The sequence below is a fragment of the Aulostomus chinensis genome, chromosome 11 (assembly GCF_037954235.1).
Source record: "Aulostomus chinensis isolate RoL2024-O1b breed Wild chromosome 11, RoL_Achi_v1.0, whole genome shotgun sequence".
NCBI lineage: Eukaryota > Metazoa > Chordata > Actinopteri > Syngnathiformes > Aulostomidae > Aulostomus > Aulostomus chinensis.
In genome coordinates, this window is record NC_141330.1 from 20,776,887 (window position 1) to 20,791,635 (window position 14,749).

The window sequence follows — 14,749 nt, forward strand, 5'->3', positions numbered from 1 at the left end:
TGCTGGATACTGGAGGGGTGTGACTGTGCAGAGCTAAAGTGATTTGAATGTTTGGAGACGCTTCTGCACTCGGGGGCTCATCCAGTGTGAGACGTCTGCTCGTGATGTACAACACAGCGCTCATTAGCTACACCTCATCTTATTGATCAGACGTGGATCTAAACTTGGTGTACAGTCAGGCCTCGTTGCTGCCGGATCAAATCTTTAGATTGGGGGATACATTTGACACATGTCCTTTTGTTTCTCACTGTTTAACATGCAAACTGAAATGTTTGACAATGCTACGACTCTGCGCTTCCTTTAGTTTTCTTGTGTGAGAAATGATGTTAGCACCTGTCAGCTTGAATTTATGTCAAGCAACTGTGAACGAACTGCCACTTACATCCAACTTTATTTGAGAGGGAAAACTTATTTGTCTTTTTTAGTACGAATCCTAAATTAGGTTACCAGTCATGTAGTATGATGATGTGAGTCAAAGTGATTAGATAAAAGAGACTTCAAACTATGATTAGTCATAAAAAGATACACATCCCTGATTATATCCGATGGATAAATTATATATTTAATCAGCTGAAAGCCTCAAAGCTAAAAGTAACAAAGAGAATTTAAAGACAGAACCAGTGAGCATCATGCGGTGCCTCATGGGAAAGCAGTTTTGTCACAGAAGAATATCAAAGGTGTCCTGTGGTGACATAATTGAATACATTAAGATTAGAAACATTATGCCACAATTACCGAGTAACAATTCATTTCACAGGGTTAAACAAATTGGATTTTTCATGCTACTTTTAGTCTGCATCTCCTCTGAATATGTTTGCATGTGAATGTGAGCACGCAGCTGCTGTACAAGTATATACCTGTTTTAAAATGGAGGTATGATGAGGTGGTGGGGTTTGAGACTTGACAACTTCTTCAAAATAGCAAAGTTCAAAGTAGCTCACGTTAAAAGCAGAACAGCATCAGAATAGGACTTTTTTTCCCCATTTTTTTTTATTTTACATTAGTTTGGTGAGCAAATACAAGTTAAGTGCAAAACATATTAAAATATATATCTAATTGTCCAATAATTTAAGAGAACATACCCCCTCGTACCAACATTAACATTACAAAAATGAAGGGATGTTGGAGTAACATGCAACAAAGGATTTGAATTAAAACTTTTTTCATTCAAATTTTCACTGTTTCCATTGCTTCAGCGGTCAATTTGATGTTTCCTCTTTTACCTGTTATATGTGAGGATTCTTTTTCGTCCATTTACATTCGTGATTGAAAAATGCTCCTTCTAAAATAACAGGGATTCATCATAAGCACTTTCTCTTTTTCAGTCAATATTATTCTTAACGTAAAAAAAATTATAATCTCTCTTTTGTCTAAATGAATAGTTGAACCAGTCAACGAACCTGTAGTTTGAAACTGAACCAACTTTTATCTATAGAAATAATACTAAATCCTAAACTTCAAAAAGTTCAATCATAAAATAAATTTCCTTACGTCTCGCTTTTGTTAATGCAAACGTGTAATTTCCACCAAGATATTTTGTGATTCTTGAAAACAGACTGCAGCAAGCTATCCGGATCAAATGATCTTGTTAACAGATGGCAGCAAAGCCATGTCACCATCCTGACATGAGGCACCATACACTCTTCGCTCTGTACGTGGCTCATGGTATCAAATTGCATGATTTAATTTCCCCTCATGTCAATATAAAGTGTCAATCCAATTTCAAAAGTAAGTTAATTGTTTTCAGCTCTTAAAGCTGCTACCTGAACAAAGTAGTAGAACAAAGTGACCCTGCTGATATGATATGAATATGCTGGAAATGCCATATTTAACTTATATGATGCTTGGAAATGTTGTTTATGGTTTGTAATTATGACAAGTTCCTTATGCATTTCTTTCCCCAAAGGATTTAATTGATGTGCAACCCACTGCAGAATGCACTGCTCTGTTGTAGAACTGGTATTAGGTAATATGTATATGCATGTGGACCTATAAGCTACTGCATCCTCAGGGCCAAAGCTGATAATAACAGTATTACTTATTTGAAACTTTATTTTCGAGCCTGAACACATCTTGGTTAGCACTATGCCACAGCGCCTCCCATCGCCCCCGGGCGCTTACTGCGGGTTGTCCGTCTGTGTCAATAGACTCCTCCTCCGCCATTTTTGACTGTAAACATCCTGCCGATTTTAAAAGGACAGCGGAGAGCGGGAGGAAGGCGACTGGCGCCATCTTGGCTGTTTTAATGAGTACAACAGGGGAGAATTCGCTGGGAGAAGTAACATAACCATTGAAATTTCAATTCGAGAGAGGTACTGCAGGTAAGTTGGTTTATACTGCAAATACTAGCGCGTTGTTTGGCGTAATTTTAAGATGATATAGGCGTGCATGATTATGTATTTTTTTTCCGCGGCCTTCTCAGTGTTAGGAACCGTTAGCCACCAGCTAGCGACACAGAGGGAAAAGTATGGGCAGGTTTTGTTGCCTCGTTCCTGAGTGCTTTACTTTCTTGAGCCGTTGCATTTATTAGTTTTATTTTAGGTGTTTAACAGTGTTACTTCAAATGGGGAAATTATCCAACCGAATAAGTAATTCTGCTCTAAATGCGCAGCATACGCTTCCACTGCTCTTTTAGTAGTTGGCGCTAATGTTAGCTGGTGGCTAACATAGTTCAACCCACTTGATGGCGCCGACTATTCACTGGCATGTTCCTATCCTTTGGCGCTTTACTGTAATCGGTCTTAACGTCAGATAATCTTATGAATTCTTTATCTGTATCATGTCTTTGTACTGTATAGTGCGTTGTTATCTGGAGGACGAGGTAGGCAGCGCAGGACAACGTGTGATAGACATGTGCATTTGCAGTGTTGTTCCAGACTCGAAAATAGGCGGAACTTCAATGAAGCAAGCCGAAAATAATGTATTACTGTATATTTTAGCAAACTTTATTAAGTTGTTAAGACTTATGTCGTTCATGTGGGAACGAGAAGATTATCGGTCAACAACATAAATCCGTGTCGCTTCATTAAGCAAGGACTGGCTCAAGCGTGCGTTGTTGTATGCTACTCGATATCGGGTTTAAAAAGTGGTCCCATATAAGTTTTTGTTTTAGCGCACTTTAGCACTTTTAGGTTTCCTGTTTAAGTTAAAAATGTCCGCTTTCAAATGTGTGTGACTCGTTTCACAATCGTGAGTCCGGGTATCGTAGGACACAGTGATTTATTTTTTTGTTACTTATAATTGGTATTTTTGGTCTGAAGGGAAAGTATTACTAGGTCAGTATTGCGAATTAAATGTTATAAGATGATAAAACGATTCTGAAGTCACCTGTAATGGTCAGTGTGGTCAAATACACAGTAAAAACTGTTGCTGGTAATCTAGTTTACGGTGATTTATTTGATAAGACAACAACAATGTGACTTGTTAAGCTAGACTGTCTGTACTACATCATGCTAGGTGGTTGGCTATGATGTTGAATTTTTATTTTTGCCAAGACACCTGAAGTTGAATGTTTCGTTTTAGGGTTTGTAAATTCACTGTTGATGGAGGCTCTCAAGACAGTCATTTGATTATGCCAGGCAGACATCATAGTTATGAAATGAATGATCAGTGCATCGACGCAGACAGTATAATAATTGCATAACTTTAACATAGTTGTATAAATGTTTATATTGCTTAAAAGTTTGTATTAAGAAAATATACCATAAAAGATAACATTAAGACTTAAAGGATTTGAACGATATTTCTCATCATCAGGTTGTTATTTGAAGTTTGATGCTACTAGCTAACATGAATATAATGTTTCCACACATTTTTAGTTGTACACAATTCTGCTGGGAAGAGATGTCAGCCCCAAATTCTGCTTTTCTTGTTGCCGAAAGGGACACGGAGAGGACATGAAGTCTAAATACGAACTACACCTTAGCTGTTACCAAAAAACATTGATTTGAGAAATTAAATTTGTGTTTTCTGTCACAAAACACATTTCCTTCACAGGTAATTGTAAATAAGTAATTTTGCTCTCCAGGTGAACTTCTGCCTCTGAGTGTGTGAGTCAGGGCAACCAGGGCAATGTTCTACGCCCACTTTGTCCTCAGCAAACGTGGGCCGCTGGCCAAGATCTGGCTAGCGGCCCATTGGGACAAGAAATTGACGAAGGCTCATGTGTTTGAGTGCAACCTAGAGAGCAGTGTGGAGAGTATCATCTCACCTAAGGTAATGACACAAACATGCTCTGTCTGCATTCTGGTATGTTTTTCCTCTAAAACAAGCACTTAGCAGTATGTTTTCACTGCCTTTCTTTTGAACCGCTTCATTGCTTTACAATGTCAGCTTGTTATGTTCATTAACAGTAAAATGACACTAACCATGGCACTTCATTGACCCATACTATATTTATATTTTCTTCTCTCAGGTGAAGATGGCACTCCGTACATCAGGCCACCTGCTGCTTGGGGTGGTGAGAATCTACCACAGGAAGGCCAAGTATCTGCTTGCTGACTGTAATGAAGCATTTATCAAGATCAAAATGGCCTTTAGGCCAGGTAAAGACAAAATTCCTCCATTACATGCCAATAAAAGACTATAAACTGAAAAACCCTAATAATGTGAAGAGCATAGGCATTAATCATTTTCAAGAAAACTGATTTGTTATTAGGGATGGGGATATTTAGGTGTCATGACTCGATTCGATTACGATTCTTTGGGTCACAATACGATTCAAAATCGATTCTTGTTTCAAAAGATTCTCAATTAAAAAACTATTTTTGGATTCAAAAATTGATACAGTGGATAGTGTGTTAATAATTAGGCAAATTGTGGCATCAAAACAGAATAGTTTGTGTAACATTTTTAAATTAGGAAGTTATATCACCTGATTGTAATGATGTAAACACACAAAGCTGAGGTTAAAATAAAGGGTCTCATGTCAAGCTTTTTTCACCCAGGGAGATTATAAAATTTAAAATGAGCTCAAATGCTTGCCTTTAGTGAAGATGGAGCTGGCCGAATTTGTTGCTCCTCAGTAATGCAGTCAGCGAGTTTGATAGCAACAACTTAAGTAGCCTTCTTCTTCTTCTTCATCCTCTGCTGCTGCTACTGCTACTGCTTCTTCGTGTTGAATAACGGCAGTTGGCATCCATCTCTTTGGTGCATAACCTCCACCTTTGGTTAGGAGTTTTACTTAACCAGCTTGCTCCTGCAACACGGCTGTGTACGGAAGCCTGTGAGGGTGCGCAGAGAGGGAGGAAATGTGAATACGATTTTTTTTTTAAGTTTATGAATCGATTCAGAATCGTAGAGGATAAGAATCGCGATTCTTACATCAATCGATCCTGCCCCCCACCGTTATTTGTGTAAAAGTGTTACTTCTGTCTGTACTCAGGTGTGGTGGATTTACCTGAGGAAAATAGAGAGGCGGCCTATAATGCCATCACCTTACCCGAGGAGTTCCATGATTTTGACCAACCACTTCCTGATCTGGAGTAAGTTGACTTCTACTGCATGTGACCTGTTCACGTTCCTGTCCATCCATCAGTCTCTTCCCCTTTCTGTCTCTCTTTATCTGTGTTTCTCTTTCCTTCTGTATATTTGTCTGTCTCCATTATTTGTCTTTGTCTTTTCCCTGCTCTCCTGCCCTCTTTCGCCCCAGCCTGTCATAGCAGATGGCTGTTCCCATCAAGCCTTGATCTGCTGGTTCCTGCCTGTTAAAAGGAAGGTTTTTGTCACAGTTGTTGCAGGATGTGCTTGTTCATGGAGAATTGTTGGGTGTAAATAAATTAGCCCTTTTTAAACACAGAATGCGCCAAATTGGCAGCCAGGTAGAAACAGGAATTTGCTGTCTTGTCCGTGTGAAATGGAGGCATAATATTCCTCTTTTCAGAAAAGCCGCCACTTGTGTGGGTGCAAACATGTGATATGCAGGATGAAGTTATGTGTGAACAGTGAAATGCAACATGTGTCGGAAGAATATTAAGCCCTGTCACACAGTCAAAACAGCAATTTGCTGCTCTGGCTGCCACCAGCTTTGATGTTTACATTCTCTGAGGTGTTTGATGCGGGAGAACCAGTGAGCATCATCGGCACCTCCGCCCACCTAACAACCAGCTGGCACATGGATGGCTTGGGTTTACATAGCAGTGGAGGCGGCAATAAGTATTTCCCCGGAGGAGGAATATTGCCTGGCAAAATTAACCCCCAATTTGACGCACCCTGTCTAGAACCTTGGACCAAGCTGCAAAAAAAGACAGGCAAATTCGTGGATTGCGGTCCAGAATAAAAGCGACTATTGAAGGAGTGCCATGCTTAACCTGCTCTACTTGTGTTGTGTCTTGAGATAACTTTTGTTGTGATTTGGCGCTATACAAATAAAATTGACTTGACTTGACATGTGATAGCACATCAACTGGAATGCTGACAAGCAGGTTTGCAGGATTTGGTGAGGTATTGAATTGAGTAAATACTGTTTTCCCCATTGCTAAATGTCTCTCATCTCTTGGCTTAGTGCATTAACCTGCATCAGTTGAAAGATTTTGTATGGTATAACCCATGGGTATTTATTTGTAATACCTTGGAAGTCAAAGTGATTCACCTCTGTCATTGCTAAAGGCTCCAACTCTTTGTGTTCATCACCCAGTGATATCGATGTGGCCCAGCAGTTCACCCTGAACCAGAGCAGAGTCGAGGAGATCACCATGAGAGAAGATGTCGGCAATCTGAGCCTCTTGCAGGACAATGATTTTGGTAGGACACAACCTACACTACAGCCATCCGCTCCCATCAGCATCTTGGTGTCCTGTAACTTTCTGGTGCCAAGTCCACCAGGAAAACAACACACTACCATGATAATAATCAGGATGGTCAAATGACAGAACATGAATGTATATTTCCACACAAACCTAAAACCAAAACCTGTCTGAACATTCGCTCAAAATGGCAGATGTACTCTATGTTGAACTCTCCACAGCCAAGTATCTCCTTTTTAAATCTAGCAAAAACACAAATCTCCATATTTATGAGCCGACACAGCATATCTGCTTCATACAGCCAAAGCAAATCAGGGATTTTCAGTTGGATCTCTTAGAGCAAAGAATTCCCCAAAGTGATATGAAACAGAAGGAATTCTTCAACAACACAAAGATCACATAAAACACAAATGTTGCCCCTCAGGAATATTTTTATGTCTGCCACCCTTTTATTTCCAGTGCTATAATAAAGTGAATTTAGTATGTATGTATAATATTCAATTTTAATGTATTTTCTGAGATTTTGATTCTTGCATCATTCCTTTTATACTTTTTTTTTTTAGGGTTTTGTTTGATCATAGCTGAACTACCTTGAAATAAAGTCAAGACCAGAAAGTGTTAATATTTCAGCAGCCTGCCTTGAAGAAGGGTAACAGTGAGCACAATCCCAGTCACAAATCTTTTAGTCTCCCCTCTGGCAACTGAGTGAGGCAGTTCCACAGTCTTACTATTTCACCTCTCTGCTTTACAAGACACTCCACCCATTTTGTCTCCTTCAAGTGCTCTATTTATGAACCCCAAGAAAGCCTTTCGTGGCTTGGTTCTGAATGGTATTGGTGTCAGGCACCCTTAAAAGAGAATTTATTATCTTTCCATATTTCCATAAAGCCCAAAGTTATAAACATGGCCATCTTAAACACATGAGAAAATGGGGCCCAATACTGGAATTATTCATTAAAATCCTACATTGCTACAGCATGATGTACAACTGGGACTCCATTGAATCATTAAGCGTTGCTAGTTAGCGTGTGCAAACCATCCATTTGAAGTATTTTTGTAGAGTAGTTGGTTTGTTGATTCTGAGTGTGTGTGTGTGTGTGTGGTTTTTACCAAAAGCAACAATAAAAATGATCTGTAAATGTTCAGATTGACCAAAAAAAGCAGCATTGTGTTTTGCTACAATGAGTTCTCAGTCTACTGACAATTTGAACTAAAACTTTTTTTAATTGTCCCTGTCCGCGCAACCGAAAAAATATCATCTGCCTATAAAAACACAATTTTATGTGTATTATCAGTTACTACAGCTTTTTCAATTTCTTCAGTTAATGCGTAATTGATTTTAAAGAGGAAATATTGTAGGAGAAAATAAATGGAGAATCACCAACGAGTGGCAGTCTAGCAACCAAAGGGTCGCTGGTTTGAACCTCGACCCCGGTGACCATGTCGAAGTGTCCTTGAGCAAGATACTGAACACATAATTGCTCCTGATGAGTAGGTTGGCTGCCTTGCATGGGAGCGTCCACCATCAGTGTGTGTGAATGGGTGAATGAGATGACACTGTAAAGCGCTTTGAGTGCCGCTAAGGTAGAAAAGCGCTATATAAAATTGAGTCCATTTACCCTCTCCTAATTTCACCAAATTAGGAGGTTTTGCAGATGGTATGAGTAAATTAAGCAATTAATTATTTCAGATTCTCTCAGCACAGTGACATCCAGGCGTAAGATAAAAATTCATCCAAGCTCCTTTCCCCTTCAGCTGATTTCGGTATGGACGACAGGGAGATGATGCGTGATGCCAGCACATTTGAGGAGGACATCATGCATGGTGCCACAGCCTCAAACCTTTTGCTAGAGGCTGAACCTGGTCCAGCCAATCTCCCAGATAAGTCCAACCACATGGAGTATGACGACTTTGGGGATGGTTCCATGGGCAACAGTGATGGGGGAATGTTGGGTGAGCTTGTGTAAATAACACATTTACTATATTGGACTACCATGGTAGCTATTCTGTGAGATCTTTTATGTTGAAGGAAAATGATGGTCATTTTAAACCACTTTGTCATTTCTTAGTTGATAAACTGCTGAGCTCTGAAGATGGAGGTGGCATTTTTGATGACCCTCCAACTATCACAGAGAGTGTCATGATGCCTCCGGATCATGGTGATGATGAGGATGACTTCGACAACTTGCAGTCGCGTAAGTAAAGACAAAAATCTTAAACTAGATTTGAGACCTCTCCCACAGTTTTTTACAGTCATGAATAATGTTGTCTATATTGTCAACAATATGTTGAAAGTGATTTGCACAACCTAGTACACAACTCTAAACACATTGATGGAAATGCATCTTTGACAATTAGACACAACTACTAAGTACAAGCTGGATGAACTGCATCTTTGTCTGCAGATTATTTAATTACCTGCCTATTTGAAAATGGGCCATAATTCTTAAAATTTTTTTGTGTTTTATGTGTTTAGCAGGTCCAGATAGTCCGGACTCGGGCCCAGCAGAGCCGCTTCCAGCTATGGCCGACCAGACAGAACAGACCACTCTGGTTCACAATGAGGAGGAGGCCTTTGCTCTGGAGCCCATTGACATCACTGGTAAGATATGCCCCCTACCTGTATGTTCCCTTCATATCAACTTTTGTCTTTGGTGTGTCCCCATGTGTTGTTTGGTCTTGTGTAATTTGTCACAACAATTAAAGGAGCATGTTTCCAGAACTGTACTCAGTGATGAAATACTGTGAAACCCTTAATGTTATAGAGCCATAGCACATGAGCTGAAACCTACCTTGTTTCAACACGTCCTTAGTGAAAGAGACAAAGGCGAAGCGCAAGAGGAAGCTGATTGTGGACAGTGTGAAGGAGTTGGACAGTAAAACCATCAGGGCTCAGCTTTCAGACTACTCAGACATCGTCACCACCCTGGACCTTGCCCCTCCCACCAAGAAGCTTATGATGTGGAAGGAGACTGGAGGAGTGGAGAAGCTCTTCTCTCTCCCTGCCCAGCCTCTCTGGAATGCTAGGCTGCTCAAGGTGACAAATGCCTGATATAATAATAATCACCTCTGCCACAGAGTTTATTTTTCTGCGCCTGCAAAAACCTACCTAATCACTCATTAACTAATTTGAATCGGAGCAAACCAACTTTTGTGAGGGGAATGCTCTAAAACTGTCAACTATCTGTCTGAAATCTTCAAGTAGGTCTGAATCAGACATGTTCAATGGAAGAGGAGGACCATAGATTTAAACTATTTGTATCTTTCATTGACATTCTCCTCAGGTCATGGGATTTAAAATGAGGACGTTGAACAAGTGGGAGGTGGAGAAGTGATTGGTTTTGTCTGTTTTCCCTCTCCTTTCACAGCCACATATACCCTTCCAGAATACTGAATGAAAAGTGTGCAGATGCATAATTTAGCAGACCACTTTTTCTTTTGTCTTGCATCAGGCCTTACATTTCATTCAGCCACTGGCTTCTCAAAGGTTTTTTTTTTCTTTTTTTTTGTTTTTCCATCAAACCTCTCAAAATTTCTCTTGTTAAATGTCAGATGTTCACACGCTGCCTGACGCCTCTGGTACCAGATGAGCTGAGGAAGAAGAGAAAGGGCGGGGAAGCAGATAGTCTGGATGAGTTCCTCAAAGAGCTGGAGAACCCAGAGGTGCCTCGAGAGGAGGTCATGACTCAGCACAGAGACGTTATTGGTAGGTCATGCGGGAGGAGATCAGAGGAGGTCACACTGTAACTGAGCTGGTGAATAGAACTGTTTGGTGGCATGTCATTTTACATTCCTTTTTAAAGATGCCTCTTATTCATTTCTCAGACCAGACTATCATAGAGGAGCCCAGTATGCTGGCTGCCTCAGCAATGGAAGGCAGCAGGACCACTCTTGATGAAACTGTCATGCCCCCCCCTTCCACTCCCCGCAGCATCAAACGCAAGACCATTGACAAAGAGAGTGCTCTGTCTGTGAGTTCTGTTGTATTTTTTTTCTCTCTGGTAGAAGCACCTTTTAATCGCTTGTAAAGTACAAAAACTACTTAACCTGAAATACTGAAAGCCGGTCATGGTATAGAATGTGAATGCTTGAATTTAGAGTTGTACAACTATTAGAAAAAATCAGCTATTATGACAGGAATCAAGAATGGGTTTTAAATCATCTTATTCATTGGAATGGAGAATGGAAAGGTTTTAATGCAAGTTGCATACTGGAAACTTTAAAGGAAATGAATGCCTCAACTCTCTTAACAAGCAGTTGAGGCATTCATTTCAATTCAATGGCAGCATAACCAGTTTTAAGTCATTAAAAAAGTCAAATTATTATTCAATTTGTAGTAGCAGAGGCAAGAGACTTTTCTTTTGATTAAGAAGATGCCAATGAACCGCCTGTAATCCTGTGTAGATTTTTGCAACAGAGTAAACTGATGAGGAATTAATATAGAAACCGAACTATTTACTTAATCAACAACGATCTCACCAATTTCCATTCGTTGAGAAATTTCCTTAGTTACATTCAATCAGTTGGTAGACAGGAGTAGATGTTGGGTAACTATAGTATGATGACTTAATTTAATGAGCTTGTTCTCTTCCAGATGACTCCCTTGGAGCAGCAGCAGCAGCAGGTGGCTGACCGCTCGGTCCTGTCCCAGAGGTTAGACATGCCTCAGGTGGATCTGCCCCCGGAGGAGAGCAGTGTCAACCTTACCCAGCTTGTTCCTGAGCTTGACTTGCTTGGAGAGAAAGGCAAAGACAAGAAGGATGAGAGTGATGAAGAAGAGGTGAAGAGAACATGTGTCTGTGACACTCTAAAATTGGCTGCACTAGTGAAAAGATGAGCTTGGGATGGTGATAGAATATTTACAAGATGTGAAAAACATATTTAAAAATACATGATAATCACTTGGAAACAGAATGGTTAGTTTTGAACAAACCCTTCATAGTTATTTTGCGGATCTTGGTTGATGCAGCAGTGTTTGGTTTGTCTACTCTATGCCAACATGTTTAAAACCCCTTGGGCTTAGAATGTCCAAATAGTGCAGCACAATACTGTTCCTAAGTTGTAGGTTTTTTTTTTTTTTTTTTCTCCCAGACAGTGGCTCATATTGCAGTGCAATAATATTTGAATACTGTTCACATTTGGGTGTCACTCAGCCAGGTTAGATCTACACCAATAGATGCCACTAATGGCAGAACATGAGAGGACAAATCCTCCTAAAGAATTGTGCATTTGTGTGTGTGGTCTTCAGGAAGAAGAAGGTCAGGCTGGAGACCAAGACCAGGAGGAGAAGAGATGGAACAAGAGAACCCAGCAGATGCTTCACGGTCTCCAGGTACAAAAACACGCAGTTCACATGATTTTGAAAACTGATTTGAAGATGAAATGTTTGTAGTAGTATCTGACTGTGGGACTGGATAATGGCACTGACTTTCCATTTCTGAGAAATGGGGAAATGAGCCTCATTTACATATTGTTTTTGACTGATTTGTGTGTTTCCACAGCGCGTTATGGCCAAGACAGGAGCAGACTCGGTCAGTCTGCTCGACTTGTGCCGGAACAACAACAGGAAGCAGGCAGCAGCCAAGTTTTACAGTTTCCTGGTCCTCAAGAAGCAGCAAGCCATCGAGGTCACCCAGACAGAGCCTTACAGCGACATCATCGCCACTGCTGGACCAAGATTCCATCTTATTTAGACATTGGAAGAAAAAACACTCTGCTTGCTCCAGACATACTTTTTTAAACTTACTCAACTTTGTCTTTTTATTGTTTTGTGTTTTCCCGTCAGCCCATGTTTTTTCTGGAGGAGTGAAGGGAGTGATGGGGAACAGGTGTGAAACTTTTTAAAGTGATTTTACTGTACTACAGGTGGAATCATGCAGTATTCATTTGGTTGAAACAGCAAGAGGAAGAATGTTTAACAATTATATTTATAAAGCAACATTTTTCAGTCACCAATTTGTAAGCTTTGATGCATTTTTGTCGCCTTTTGTTATGTAAGTTAAATTTCCATTGTTTGCCCATTCCATTCATTTTGTATCATTGCCCCACCGAGACCTGAAATATTGCAGATTTTAGATGAGACGAAAAGCCCTGTATTTTATCATGGAATCCCATATTGACTATGTACATGTTATGGAAAGGTACTGTTCTTTTTCCTCTGAAGTGTAACTTCTCCCAGCTCCTCCTTGTTGCACTTGTTTTTTCCATAATAAACAAAAAAAAAGACAACTATTGGCTAAAAAAATGGAAAATCTCAACCGGCATTAAATATCATGTTTCAGATGTATAATTCAGGCGTTTAAAAGGTTAAATTTCTTGTATTTTTTTGTAACTTACATTTATGCTTATTCACCTTTTTGCATTATGTAACTAGGTAATGTACTTGTTACATTTAAGTTCAGTATCCCACCTTTTTAGCCTTCAGGTAACTTCTAGTTGTGATACATCTGTAAAGATTTGAAATAAAGTGTTTTAAGTACTTGGTAAGTGGGTTGTATTTTAATTATTTATCATAAAATTTTACAAGGATCTTTCTAAAAGTGTTACAGCCATGCAACCTGTACATTTTAAGACTTCATTGTATCATTGCTTACAATTGGGTGCTATTTGTGAGTGTAACTGCCTGGTAGTAGAGAAGGGGACTGCATCCTCCTGCTCTGACACGTGGAGGAAACAGACCTGAAGATATTTTGTGTTTCAAGCAATCGTGGTTGCTCAGCTCCACTGTTACTACCTAAACAAGCTGTTAGGGAATTAAAGGCATCTTGGTCATTGCATGGACGTTGAGCCAGGATGTCACACATTAAGGTCGCTTGTTCACTTTGGGGGTGCTTAGGGACTAAGCATTGTGAGTGGCTGATTTTTTTTTTTTTTATTATTTTTTTACAGTTTTAAATCAGAGATGAAAGTCAGAGCTTTAGGAAATGCTGCACTTTGAAGGATCTCCACTATCAAATTGAGGTCTGTGGAATCAGTTTAGTTAACTTTACTTGTAAAAAGGACAGTGAGCAAGTAGTTTGTTACTCAGAAAGAATAAGATGTGTTTAACAATTGTGGTTAGATTTAACAGAAAAAACAGTTTTGCCTACATAATACAAAGTGTGTAGTAACCTGATAAAAAAGTATAGTCAGTTTGATTTTTTTATTTGTATTTTATTGATGTTCAGAATCTCACGTACATATATTTTAATTGTTCAGATTCTATGTATATTCACACAATATACGTCTTTATTGCTTTGTTCATGTATAGAAATTAAAACAAAGGGAAAGAGTAAAGACAAACAAAAAACAATACCACGGTAATAAAACTATAAATAAAAACAGGGAGAAGTTATTTTCAAACGGTAAAAGAAATACAGTCAGGCCATTTATCTGTGACATAGTTCCACCACTTTTGCCAGAGCTCAAGAAATGTTTCTGCTCCAACCTGTAGATTTCTAGTACAATGTCTCTCCATGATGTAAGTCTATGGCTTTGCATTCTAACTATGCTTGTCAAAGTGAGACACTGAATGAAAAATCTTAAAGATCAACCTCATAAATCTCACACCAAAGTCAAAGATTACTCAACTGGAGTAACTCAAGAGTTTGGTGATGTCAACCTCCTCAAATTTCCCCTCCAAAATTGGAAGAAGGCGCCATCAACTAATTGTCCTGTCTTTTCTCCAGCAGTGGACACAGAGTGCAGACCGAAGTTTCCAATTTTCGGTTCCAATCGGGGGGACTTTCACAGTGCACGACCCTGACAACTTGAAGACGCCTCGACACTGACGTATTGAGCTTCTGAATTTGAGAATGGTACATCATTCAGCGTAAGACAACAGTACAGACAACATCCAGCTCGAAGTCGAAACATTCGTAAATCAAATCGGGGGTCACAAGCAAAGCCCGTCTGTCTCTCTTGTAATCGCAATAATCACTCGATACATTTACAAGTGCCGCGACTCGCAATCACTAGGAACGTTTCTTTTTCAACTCTTGTTGTTTAACAAACAGGAAACGAATGAA

At 39.6% G+C, this 14,749-nt stretch overlaps 1 protein-coding gene across 1 annotated transcript; it reads left to right on the plus strand.

Moving 5' to 3' along the window:
• Nucleotides 1-2,165: 2,165 nt before the first annotated feature.
• LOC147253759 (double-strand-break repair protein rad21 homolog A-like) lies at nt 2,166-13,229 on the plus strand. Its single transcript, XM_086219045.1, has 14 exons — nt 2,166-2,321; nt 4,028-4,215; nt 4,415-4,544; nt 5,384-5,483; nt 6,635-6,741; nt 8,499-8,696; nt 8,813-8,938; nt 9,220-9,345; nt 9,557-9,780; nt 10,296-10,449; nt 10,569-10,714; nt 11,338-11,523; nt 11,992-12,075; nt 12,245-13,229. Exons 2-14 carry the CDS (start codon nt 4,072-4,074, stop codon nt 12,434-12,436), a joined length of 1,917 nt encoding a protein of 638 aa, XP_086075171.1. The 5' UTR covers nt 2,166-2,321; nt 4,028-4,071; the 3' UTR covers nt 12,437-13,229.
• The last annotated feature ends 1,520 nt before the right edge of the window (nt 13,230-14,749 follow it).